Here is a 14402-nt window from a genome sequence, read left to right as displayed (position 1 = left end):
AACTACCACGTATTGAGAACAAATACATTTTTCTTTTTAATCATTATACGACAGTTCCAAAAAGTAACGAAATACCAACATGACCATTTTGAAAGACGTGGCAACTAGCAAATCCATTCACTATGTCCTGTTGGGGTTGTGCCAAAGTCTCCTCTCCTAAGCGCTGGCACCAAGCCTTGTCTCAATGTCAATGTAGACTTGAGCCAGTACGAGTTTTTGAAATGTGTTGAAACCTTTATTGAACATGACCAGAACATGTAGGAGAAGGCTTCCAGTAATCATTATACCTCTCGGGTTTCCACTTGATGAGGGTTCCTGACAGACAAAGATATGGCAAGCCTGGGGGCGCTCGCCAAAATTGTTTCAACCATTTCTAATTGACACTGACAGTCAACAGGGGGCGCTATGATCCAACCCGAGCTGTTGACCAATAGATGGAGAGATAAATAGATCTGTGGTATTTGATCCCGTTCCAGATTTGTCACGGTTCGAGATTTTGGATTTCCCAGAATTTGTATGTGTCTATGATGATACGTGAAGGTGTCAGACTCAAAGATCCCCATCACCCGCTGCTGCTTTGTTTCAGGGGCTAGGGCAGAGACTGATGAAGCGTTACATGCACACAAGTCATAAAGCAGTTGAAGAAAGAGCTCATCAATCTGACCTAAGTGGCATCTGTTTATTTTATTCATATACATAGATTTATTGTTTAGGTCAGTATATGTGAAAAAAACCTGCAAGTAAGCCTGTGGTTTTTGAACGACGATTTATCTATTGCATCACATATTTATTTTCAAGTAAAGTGTGAGTTATTATGCCAATCAGTGGATTGTCTGATCCGGTTAGTTACCGACAGTTTAACGTTAAACAAACAAAAACACCAAAAAAAAACAACAACAAACACAAAAAAAACCCACATGCTTATAATTTAGTCAGAATTACACATGGATGTGGAAAGTATTCAGTCGCTTTTTTCACAGATTATGATTGAGAAAAGTTTTAATGGTCAATAGTGCATCGAAACTCTTATTACACACACCTGTACCTAATACCTCCCTTATTTTTCTTAACGACTATACCAGCAGAAACAGAGCGGTGTTTCATCTTATATTGTAATAGTACACAATTCTAAATCCAATATGCGTACTTATGTAATAAAATATCTAAATTTTGAAATTAAAATAATTTAAAATTAAATGTGTCTTTACATTGATGTGTATTTGGTTTTGTGTCTGCTCACTTCATGAACACCTATCGGGGACTCATGGTCCTGAGATAGTCGGAATAGTCTGTCTCGCAGTCCCTGAACCACATTATTTACCCTACTGCCTAGCCCTCTCTGCAATGCTAAAGCCCTAGCAAGTCCTAGCAAGTCTAGATTTCCCCAGGTTCTGAAGCTCTATGGTGTTAGTTTATAGTCGGAATTATACAACTAACTCTGCATTAATTTTGGTTGAGATTTCTTATGAACGTGGAAAGAATTGGTCTGCTTGCAATTTTACCTTTACTGACAGAGATATTGTTCTTCTTTTATAGGTCCTTATACCAAAATATGCACATTTTTTTCACGTCTTCACGATTGAAAGGAACGTGGCTTTAGTTTAACTTGTAAGTACAGTAAGTTAATGTTATTGCGAACTTAAAGGGACCACTAATTGTTGTTCGTTACAACCGTAGTTCGTTATACGCATTTCTACTAAAGTAAACAGCAAGTGGCCAGGATCAAGACAAAAGTTCGTTATATCCGTAAGTTAACTACGAGTGCGTTCGATATAAACGTAGTCTATTGTACTGGGACGGACAGTTATATTCTAAATATACATATACTGTGTTTTCTCGAACTATTACTAACTCATATGTGTTTGTATTTCTTCTTGCTCGCCTTCAGCAAAGGGAATAGTTCTATAATACTCATTTTTATATTTGCATTTTCCATTGTCATTCCTTGCTCACCATTATGCAAACCATTATGTTAATATTCAATTCTTCTGTCTACATCAACATATATATGATATGTGTTTCACTTGTTTTATAAAGACAGTATTGTCTGAAGCATATTCCATGTACCCATTATACAAATAGAAAAGTGACCTATTTCAGTAAACATTCGACATATGGAAACACGCAAACGTGAGTTAGATTGTGTGAAGATACAAACGTGAGCTGAAGATTGTGCTGAGAAAACAATAGGTCGTGATTTTATGGTGGTCGAAGCGAAGGGGGAGAAATCTGGTAATAACATTACACCGTTACTTGACACTTTTAATGACTAGAAATTGGAGGAGGGACCAGCGTCTGAGATGCACGGGGAGGGGTGCCGTGGAGGGGGAGTATGGGGCGCAAGGGATTAGCCTTCATCACTTCCGTGTCCTAGAGGCGCTGACGGGACGCTTCACAACCTCTGTAAGAGATATTCTTCCGCACTACGATGGCTTGTCAGTGCTGGTGTGTATCACGACTCGGCTCACAGCTGGAAGAGTGTTTTTCTTGCTAACGCGAGACTCCGTCTTTCTACCGACGTTACTTTACTTGTGGGATATAACAGGGCAAGCCACGGCTACTAGCCCACGTTGACAACCATTCCAAAAAGGATCCATCACATTTTGGAACTTTGCTAGAGGCAACGTTAGTTATTCACCCAGGGTATCCGATGGAAGGACCAGAACGGATAGGCGCAAGGACAAGTGTTCCAGGGATGGCCACCTCGTCCTGCAACTATAGCATGGGACGGTATCTTCAGAGGCCAAGTCCGTTTGACTGCATGCACAGTGGCGTAGGAATGAACTCTGGTAATCTTGGGTATGGGACATATTCCAATGACTGGGGACTGGTACATGGTGCCTATTCACCCCACAGTCTCAACTCAGACCGACAGATGAACAGATCACAAGGGTCCTACCTTTCTATGTCCTCATCAAAAGACTATTCAATCAATACCTCCACATTATCCCCATCATACCCCTCTCCCCCTCAGTCGGGGAGGGGCGCGTTCGACACGACAGGGGGAACGGACTCGTATAATTCTATGTGTAACCCTTCGACGCAAGTAACGACATGTATAACACCGGAGCTAGACAAGAAAGAAAACAAACCAAAAGGTATGTAACTGATAAAAAACAAACATCAACAATTGCTTCCGAGAAGGAAAGGCGTTCAGGGAAGGTTATGAGCACTGAAATAAATTAACGAATTCACATCCTTTGGGGTTAACGGTTTGAATTTCAATTTTGAACAAATGACATCAACTGACAACAAGGTTGTTTCATAATGTTTGAGAAAAGAGTAATAAAAATTCATTTTGAAACTTGCAGCATATTAACCGTGAAAACTTTTGAGGAATTATGTTTTGAGGAATGTTTTGATACTGACCCAGTTACAGACTCTAAAAGGAATGAGTTTATCAACGGAAGTTGTCATGAACTTCTTCTCATGTCGACAGGCGAGTCAGTTTCGGTAAATTAATTTAATGTAAACAGATGTATAGTCTAAAGAAATTTTGTTCGATGTTTTAAGGTAAACTTTTATTGCCTGGTTTTCAACAAGTGAATGTTTTGGTATCCTATTTCAAGTAAGGCTGCAAATCATGATTAGATGTCGCCATGGTAACCACTTACTTTTAATGTAATTACACATAAGATCTTACTCCATATATTCGAAGGCATAATCTAAACTGGATTAATTTGTCTTCGGGGTTCCCATTTCAGATATTTTCAAAATAGACACAAACCCTTGCTTTGATGTCTGAGAAACAAAAAACGTAAAAAAAAATCTGATGTGCACCCGTATCATGAATCGTCCCGATATTGCATTCCAATTCGGTGCGGGATTACCCGTTCTATCAGTTTTATTGCAACAGAGCAGGTGCGCGCTGATCCACATATCTTTATTGAGGTGCTGATTTCAACGACCACACTTCGTACATCGACAAGTGCCCATATACACATCACGTCCATTAGTGTGAATTTCATTTTTTAAAGAAATAAAAACACATGTTTATAAAAACAGTTTTATGGCTATATATGGTATGAATGATAAACATCATGGAAGAAACATTAAGATAAGTATATTTTAAATTAGTTATTCCTTTTAGTTTTGTTTATGCCATTGTGCATTTCAAACAGTCGTGTTTTGTTTACCAGTAATAAGATTACTATTCTAGCCAGTAAACACAATGGAGAATATAGTAATGTACATATTTTATTCTGTTAATATATCAAATTATGTTTTGATACTATTTTATTTAGTAAGTCTTAACAAATTGCTGTTACATTTCATTTCTAGGAACGTGTTTTTTTTATAAATCTATGGAGTTTCAAACAAATGATATTCGTCAAGTGAGGTCTATAATACTAAGTGCTACGTTTTAGCTTTCAATGATATTCCCCAAAGAAATATTCTTGTACTGAGAAAGCATAAAGTATTTGTAACGAATGAACCCAAAATATACTCCAAAGCACTCTCAAAGAAATGTAAAAGTCGCATTTTGACAAAGCTCGTAGAAATAGTTGATAGGAGAAGAATTTCTGTTCTGGTTTTTTTAAACAATAAATCATTCTAATCGCCCAAGACAGACATAACCCGACAGAATGGTTAAAAACAGTGTGCCTGTGTATTGACATCATGACTTTGCTTCTTATTAAAGTGACAATACATTACACAGTCAGATATATTACATTTTAATTTTGATTCGTAGCAATTACGAAAAAATAAGGAGGCGGTGTTTTCGAATTTACGCAACTTCTTAGTTACAATCAGAATTTAAATCTCCCAGCATCCCGCCTTCTCTGCAATATATGTCATTTCAATTTACATTTTAATTTGTTAAATAAATCGTTAAATAAGAAATGCAGTTCCCCCAATTTAATTCGCACTATACACCCTCGCCCATTCCCATTGAAAATGAAGATGTAACATAGTGAATGTACACGGGTTTCGTTACATTATAGGAAATAAATTACCGTATTGTCAAGATTCCACAGATGAGCAAGATAAGTTTCAAAGTCAGTGTGGAACTTATCTCAAATATTTCGTTGTAGGAAGCCATATTTCATCATCCATCTCGTTAGGAAAGATTCCTCCGTAAATAGTGGGCAGCGAAACACGCCTACAGTTGAGAGAGCGTTGCGGAGACTGACTATAAATGCAATGGTTTAGGAGACATTTATATATGATAGACCTGTGGATACAACAAATTATCGTGGTTACAAATCCACTAACTAGGGACGGCATCTTTAAATGGGGAGTATGATATTTGGTTTGATGTAAACTGTTTCAAAAATGTCTTTTAAAGGGGGCAAATTTGTGTCGGATCGGATCATCTGTAATAAAAATACGAACATTTCTATGGTTAAATATGAATATACGAGTTTTCGTTCTTAATCAGTTTTGGTTAAGATTGACTCGATATATCAATTATTTTAAGATGTGTATAAAACTACAAAGGACAAAACCTTTGCCGTAATCAAAAGGAATCTCTGGATAAAGCACACACCATTGTCATTTTCCGACTATTCTTTAATAGTTTGTTTACAAAAACACAATCTAATAGTGAAAATACCAGGTGGTCGCATATTCGCAGAGTATACAATATACTGAAACATATATTCTGTGTAAATACTGAAAAACAAAATGACACAAATATGTCAATAGAATTCTTTAAAAGAACGTTCGAAACCTCATGACCTCCTGTAAATAAATTTAAGAAATGTTCATATATGAGATAATTGAAATGTGCTTTTGTGAGCATTTTGAACAGACAGGTGCAATATGAAGACATGGAATGATAAGACTTAATAAATCTGAAAAGTTCGTCTAAATTTTCAAGACTATATATGCAAGATTATATCGTAGTTGTGGAAGTTGTGTGGAGTTTTCATATGATTACTTTCAGCTATGGAAACAGTTTCATCGCTTGTGTCATTGTGTGGTGATGTACATCACTGATCCTGATATGCAGTGGGACAAAATTATCCTTTTCGAATTGAAATGAAACACTCAGATGAAACAAATCCTTTGTTTGATTCAGACACTCAAAACGAGGCTTGATTTGCGAGTTTCTTCATCTTAACCATTGTGACCTACTACTGTAGTATCGTGGTTTTAATCAAGGATTAAATCCAGCTCTTAAGGTCCCTTTCGTTTAAAGTCTCGGAAGTATTTCTACAATGAATCCATATAACACGTTGAAGATGCTGCTACGCTTTAAATGTTGGAAATTCAAACTATATCACCAAGAGGCGCTGAACTGTTTGAAGCTGTTTGTTGTCCAACGCTGTGTTTTGTAACATTCCATATATACAACGTCGACAAACATCTAGTCTGGATAACACAAACTTGTGATTGATAGTATCAACAACTCTCGTTGATATGCTATGAATTAACTAACTTGACAAACCCGATGTCCAATTTGTCACCTCGTAGGACGAGTAAAGGTTGGTGTGGATCTATTATAACCCGGAACACCAATGGATGGATATTTAGTACGAATGCAAGCATACCAGTATTCGGCAGTTCAAACAGAAAACAAATAAAAAACAAACTTGACAAATACTTCTTGGTCATATTTTATGCAAACCATGTCACGAAACCGTACAGAACACGTACATAAAGACGATATGTTCGTATACATGTAATATCTTTGCATAAACATTAGTATCCTTTTCATTTACACTGTCTGCATGATACACGCCTGTATAGTGAATGTCTTATGTAAGCATCTTGAGCAGAAGATTTTAATTGATGATACTTTCAAAACCAAGATCATTCAGATATATACAACTCAAATTTGAAGAAACATCTAACAGTTTCTACCGTTCTTTGTTGGTTACGTCTGAAGTATGTACACACGGATATTTTTAAACAGAATAAACAGCTTTTCTGTATCAATCATAATATCTTTCTTAATGCAAACAACAATGCATTATGCTACATGTGGTTATATGTGATACCATTAAATGTGTTTCTAAACACGTCATTATGAAACTGTGAAGCTTGAAGGTGTATTTAAAAAATTGGTCATTAGAGCTTCATTTGAATATCCGTCGAGAAACAAATAAAGGAACACAAGCGTTCCTTTATTATTTTCAAGTTTTCATCGCCACAGCGCTATTTAAAGCTGGTGATGAAAACTAGAATATATTAAAAGAACACTTGAATGTTCCTGTGTACCACACTGCAAATATACATATTCAACATTTTACTGGGAAATTATTACTGTATGATGTACAGAACATATTACATGTTATAAGATTCGCATCAAATATCAGACTCAGTTTTATATTATGTCTGATACGTACGTTGGTGAAATTCGTGAATTTTTAGCTCCAATGATAATAGAAATTGTCACAAAAGTCATCAAATATTGTCCAATTTTACCTATTCTGCTAAAATACACACTTTCACTTGTGTCTGCATATTTCTTCAGCTGACATAACAATGAGAATAATTACATTATCTAAAACTATATTTAATAATTTTGTCAATATGTGTACTTAATTCTTAAATATTTGATAACTCGACTGCTCAATCCATTAAATCTAAAAGTAGCTTCTTCAGCTTAACTTTCTCACATAAACGCTTAGCTTCCCAACAAGATGGATACATGTGTTTAGGCTGTGGAACTAACATTTAAGAGTTAAAATGTTACAAAATTATCATTTACTGTTCCTTCTTTGCAATAGGAAAATTTAAGTACGTATTTTACAGTGTGTTGTGCTACCTTCTCCCTGAACAACTAATACGGATATTTATGTTCCAACGACAAATTTGGATATCGCAAACATGCATTAACACTTTTCCGTGCATTGTAAACAGGCACTTGACTGTTAACGCCAAATAACCAGTGCACTTGTTATTGAGAGGGTTAATTTCTTTTTCATTGCAGATGGAAATTTTTATAGCAAATTATCAAAACCTTAGATTAGAATTTGCATACTCTGAGGACGTAGATAAAACCGCTTCGTAACCCAGCAACGCCCCTTGTCAGGTGTCGTTACGTCATAGTGCTGTCAGCTGACCGTGAATGATTGACAGTTACCCCCGAAGCAGACAGCCAATCAGCAGGGGAGATGTAGATCAGAGCCTGATAGTGCCAAGGTGCTGGGCGGAACATTCGTGAAGCTCTCCTGGGATCTGCATAGCTACTGGATACCTATAATAGTAGCAAGATGAAGGAGATATGTAGAAAATCTAGCAGAGATAATTAACAAATATTCACAAGTCAATTAGATTTATTGGCATCAACATTTGTGGCAGGATCATCTGGAAATTGAGCATGGTAATTGAACTGACATCAAGACTTACATATAGGTGGATATTTAACATGGGAGATATGTGGCTGGAATTTTTATAATCCACTTAAAATGGTTATAAAACCGCTCAATAATTTAATTAAAAGAATTTCAAATGTAACTAATAAGGAGAGCGCTTAATTTTGCAACATTCTATTTTACGTGAGTTGTATGTAAAATAATTATAATCCCGTAACATAAAAATAGTAAACACCGATTTACAGTATAATTATCTGTGATTTTTAAATCGAAATATACCATTACACGTATACAATTACACATAATTAAGATATTCACATAACTAGTTGATTCACAAAAGACAATTGGGATATAGTCGGAATAGTACAAGGACTCTGTTAGCTGTTATAACTGTTGTGGATAGGGCTATTACTTCTATTTATTCAATTCTAAAACTTTTAATTAATTTCAGATGTCTGTACATTATATCTAATGGACACTTAATGTGTGAATTCGGTTTGCAACGCTATCAAGGTTTAATTAATGTTGAATCCGTTTACGCTGATTAACAGTTAATAATATCTAAAGTATTATACCTGCATTAACATTTAAACTGAAAATGCACCAAATATATAATTGGTTGTACTTTAGGCAAATTCCATATAAAAAGGAAGAATGCAGTAACTATTAACGGCTAAGCCATCGAGGTGAAATACTTTACATCGGCAACTCAAATGCAATTCAAAATATTAGTCATATAATGAATGAATGAATGAATGAATCTCTTTATTTCCTCCAGATTGTAGTCCGAAGATCATTATAAACATGTACATGAAATATTTACAGCTACATAATCACAGCAATATATTCACAACACATTCATATAGTCATATATACATGTACAAAGAAAAATGAAAGGTCTAGAATGCACAGTTTAGTGAGGGAAGCAAGGAATATAGGTATTTACAGAAGAGGACAATCATACATCTCCATGACATTTCATCAATATCGTTAGTAACTAGTAGTTCACCCCCAGAAAATAGTGATAACATTTCATCTTCAGATAATAATTCTATTTGTACATAAACATCCACATCAAAGAGATCTATAAGTTTTGAAAAGAAATTATTTCTGTTGTACATATAGTGTTCACAGTGTAGAATTATATGGCAGTCATAATCATTACAATATCTTTTGCAGAGTTCACAATATTTTGAGAATTTTCCCCTTGAGCTGATTTGTACACAAAACTGTAATATATCTTTAAACTGTGGGTAAAAATACATCAAACAATACAATCTATGTACACCAAAGAAATTGTGGGTCAGGCGATATCTTCATATCTTGCCTTACACCCACTTGAGAAACCCATCGTTCAGTTTCAGATTTATTTATGCAATTAATAGTTATTCTTCGCCATGACGATTTACATGGAAACCTTCCAAAATCGAGATAGTCACTAAGATAATTGAAGAGATTGTATTTTAAACTGGTTTGAATAAGTGTGTCACATATACTGTGTAAGACAGCTGTTCTTTTTTGAAAGGTTGCTTCAAAATGTTAGTCATATATGTTTATCATCACTGAAACTGTATTGTAACCAATTCCCACAAAGTTTATGTTTGACAATATATTTTATGAAACGATATTATTTCATACTATTCAGGTACGTTTTGAAATGATAATAATTTATATAAAGCTACTATGAAAAATATTTATAACTTAATGAATTATATATTTTAAAATGAGCAGTCTTTGTGTCATTCTGCCTCTAAACAAGGAGTGGATTAGCATACACATGCATGTATACAATAATAATAATAATAATAAATGCATATTTATAATGCGCCCCTTCCACACCCTAAGGCATGCTCAAAGCATACAACATTACATATCAGTCTATATCGTGCAATGTATATATCAGTATTGCATTATGTATTTGTGAGATGGACACCTCTTCTGTCTTATGAGTTAGCATGGTAGACTATTAATATCCGAAATTATATTGGTGTATGTTGACATATTAACACCACTCGAAAAGTAAAAAAAATCTTCATTGACTGAAAAAAAGACTTTTCTGTGTAAGGCCAACTTCATGAACTGAGGAATAAAACGACGAATTCTTCTTTTTCATCGTCGTCTTCTTCTTCTTCTTCTCTCTGCAGTCACTTCATGAACTGAGGAATAATATTCTTCTTCTTTTTCATCTTCTTCATAGCCTTCCTCCTTTTCTTCTTCTTCTTCTTCTTCTCCTCACTGCAGTCACGTTGGTGGGATCCTGTACAAACATATTCTCCTTTCTTTCATAAGTCTGCCAGGCCTTTTATGAAAGCCAACTGAAGCTATAGGTATCACGAAAAGTGTCCAAGCCTCTGTCGGCGTATCGGTGTTGTCTGTTTCGTAAACAGCTTCTTATCTCTCAACATCACTTTGTTTATTTTCCCTACCCCTTTCTTCCAAGCAAACAATGTATCTCCTCGTTATAGCGCGAGAAAATAAACACAACGTAAACACATATCTCGTCTGAAACAATAGTTTTTCACAGTGAATATATTTTATGTGAAGAAATCCATCACAATAGATATAATATCATCACATACGTCTTCAAGTGTGTTAACATGGAAATGAAAACTAATGAATATTAATTAATGAAATATAAAATGAAAATTACATTTATTTAATCGCTGCATCATACAAGGGAAACATGTTATATTGGTATAGCTTCTGTGTTATTTGTTAAACTCTCTTAAATATATTCTTAGGTTAGCCATTGATTAAGTAATGCATCTCCGTTAAAATTCACATGTGCATTAATGGCACGCATAACACACTTCTTATCGTGAATACATAAGGATTAATTAATCAAATGTGCTATTTATGCCTATACTTTGAGTTCTGAAAACCGTTTTTTGCTGTCACTTTGATCTCATTGTTATTATCTGACCTTCTAATAATAGATATGAACAAAACATAACCATATCTAACGATTTATCAATTTCATTTTATTTCCAACCAATATGTTTGCCGAATTTTGCATGCTTTTTCAAAATTCGCAAAATTATCTTCAGACATTTTAACTTATGCCTTTTAGAATTTTATATAACTACGAGCAATCAATATTAAATATAACTTCGCCCAAGAACTATTTTATTGAAATAGCTACTGTCGAATTAACTTATTTAACTCGACTAAATGATTATATGCAAATGTGTAATATAATATACACTTCGGGTGATGATAATGAAATTATGATAGCTTTCGTCATAAAATGTCAATATACTTTGATGTGTTATAACTCAATTAAAAATAAAATTAACGATTAACACCATGACACGAATGTATACTTAAGCTGAAATCTTTTTATGGTGTTATGATAAAGTCGAGTAATAACATGGCAAAGCTTTTCTGAAACCATTTAGTCTAAACGGTCAATTTGTATCTCGTTAAACCTCATTTCGAGACGAATCTAGTGGTACTATTGGCGCGTTTTCTTACGTCATTGACTTGCGGAACATTTGGACCTATTTATCATGGCGGACGCGCAGCGTGCAAGGTGTGAAAAGGCTAATGAACGATTCAATTAAGCACCAACCGTGAACTAATTTCTCCAATAATCACCAAGTGCATGTGTACGATTGGTTAGAGGATCAGCTTCATTGCACGGCCGTGTTTTCATTTCTTCGATGTCAGACTGATTATTAGCTTACTGTCTTAAATCTCAGATGTGTCTGAATTTTCTTTATGGGGTCAGAGTCATTATGCTTACAATTAACATTCAGTCGACTTCTTATTGGTGCTTACTGGTGACGGATACTTGATTTAACTGCCCCGTATAGGGTGGTGCAACTGTTTGCATGGATGCAATTTTTCTCTCCTTTTCGCTCTCTTGGTTTTCTGGTCACGTATGGCGTTTTTAAGGAATGTTATTTATTTCAACTCTAAAAACTAAGAAAGAACAATAAAAAATGAATGCATTCAGAATAGCAACTTCTGTGTGATATGGTTGACTCATATTGAAACAAATAATGCTTCCAAAATGATTATGCACATTTCTCGGAAAATTATCACATTGTTATTTATGAAACAGTGTCGGTTTCCGATACGTTTTTTTCACATAATCTGTCATACTTTTTAAAATGTTTTAAATACCGCCAATACCTTTCAAAAATGCACCTTCTGATAAAGCAAAATACTTAAAAGGGTTTATAAGTTTGATGTTATTCCCAAAACACGGATATTGTTGGGAATGTTTACACGTATGGAAGCCACAGAGAAATATGTAAATATAGAATGTGAACTATGCAAGCTATTGACTGTGTACTATTGCTGAAATAATAATTCATAATTAACTGCAGGGTTTGACTATATAAAATATGGAGCTCTCAGATATTTCAAGCTCTCAAGAAGCTAACAGTCTTGATCTTTGCTTAATGCATAAAGTATATACTTTTTCAGTTAAGAAATTGTAGGTTTTACCTCAATCCCATCTTGCTGAAGACTACTGTGAAATTCTTCAAAGTTTTATTTAAAAATCTAAATTCTAGGTACAGAACTATCTGGACTTTGTTCATGACAGACACATATATGGCTTTGAATTGATATGACAGATATAGCAATTGCGCAACCTAACCCGAAAACCAGTTTTTGTCTTCATAAACAGTGTGGGACCCGACAGATTCATTCAGACTCTCGCTATAGATATGTAAATGTCTGGGAACATAGATTCCCTCTGATGAACAGATGTACTATGCTCCTGAAGACATTTGATATAAACTGCTCACTTTACTCCACTGTAAACAAAGAAAGACGCTTTGTTGCGAAGGTGAAAGAGGGAGGTAACTCTATTACATCTGCTTGTTGCATGATCAAAGGCTGTTCTCACGTTAACGACTTTTTGATGAAACTTCACAGACACTCGGTAACGTCACATTTGTTAGTAAGTCGCCCAGAGACACATTAATTAAGAAACAATTAGCATTCATCTGTCAGCAACACTCGTAACAACTCTGAGCAAGGGAGATAATCCAAATAAACAAAGACGCCCGTACGCAGAGATCCGTTAGCCTTGTACTGGTTTCCATGGAGACAATGTTTCGAATGTATATCTAAACAAATAAACGCATGTGGGCATGTGTATGTTGAGAAGGCTATTGACAACCTTATCTCCGCTTCTGTTTGTACATATCGTTCTTCAGGCACCGAATGTGTACGTATGATGAGGAGGTGTTTGGGAGCTGCAGTCCAAATGTTGCCATCAGAAAAAAAAATCCAGCCCCTTTTTAAAGAAAGTTCAGCGTTCCAGAGTCTTGTCTTTGTTCTGTCCGCGTCGTAACTGACCGGTGTCAAACTGGACGTTGTCTACACGTAGTTATAGTAACGGTTAACTGCGAGATTGAGCTGCATGACACGCCTTCAAGTTATGGAGGTTTTAATGGCGATGTTTATGAAAACATGTTTTTGATAAGTCGGAATCGTACAATGACTTCTGCTTGTAGCAGAGAATGATAAAATAATGTGTTTAGTAGTATTAGTAGTAGTAATAATAGTAGTAGTAGTAGTAGCAGCAGCAGCAGTAGTAGTAGTAGTAGCAGCAGCCGCAGTAGTAGTAGTAGTAGTAGTAGTAGAAGTAGTAGTAGTAGTAGTAGAAGTAGTAGTAGTAGTAGTAGTAGTAGCAGTAGTAGTAGTAGTAGTAGTAGCAGCAGTAGTAGGAATAGTAGTAGTAGCAGTAGTAGTAGTAGCAGTAGTACAAGTAGTAGTAGTAGCAGCAGTAGTAGGAGTAGTGGTAGTAGCAGTAGTAGTAGTAGTAGTAGTAGTAGTAGTAGTAATATGTCGTACTAGAAATACAAGTATATCCGAGTCTAGTCTTTTCGGAGGTTCCATTAAGATAAAACCAAGTAGATCAAGACTGTCTGTTCGTTTTAATTCAAAGCGAGCTTTTTTCTTTTGGTTATTTGAATAATCATCCCAAGAATTTCGAACACAACTCACATAATAAAATGTATTTAAGATTTACCGTTCCGTTTATACACGGCTCTGCTTTTTTCAGTTTCCCATAAACTGTACGTGGACACAGTCATATTTTGTTTAAGACATCAGCTGGCAAGCTGACTATATTTTATATTTGTTACGTGCATACAAAATGATATATAGCTAAAC

The 14402-nt window shown here is 35.2% G+C and overlaps 1 protein-coding gene across 1 annotated transcript in view; it reads left to right on the top strand.

The window, feature by feature from the left end:
- The first annotated feature begins 2359 nt into the window (after positions 1-2359).
- Positions 2360-14402, top strand: part of LOC124284962 (homeobox protein MOX-2-like) — a 28545-nt gene continuing 16502 nt past the window's right edge. The window contains exons 1-2 of the mRNA XM_046721090.1: positions 2360-3098; positions 7266-7270. Of these exons, the coding sequence (XP_046577046.1) occupies positions 2651-3098; positions 7266-7270 (453 nt within the window). The 5' untranslated portion in view covers positions 2360-2650. The remainder of the gene's footprint in view (positions 3099-7265; positions 7271-14402) is intronic.

This window comes from Haliotis rubra, unplaced genomic scaffold, assembly GCF_003918875.1.
Source record: "Haliotis rubra isolate DU_JTF1 unplaced genomic scaffold, ASM391887v1 Scf35, whole genome shotgun sequence".
Classification (NCBI taxonomy): domain Eukaryota; kingdom Metazoa; phylum Mollusca; class Gastropoda; order Lepetellida; family Haliotidae; genus Haliotis; species Haliotis rubra.
The sequence above is the reverse complement of the archived record's forward strand: the minus strand, read 5'-3'. Positions and strand labels throughout refer to the sequence as shown.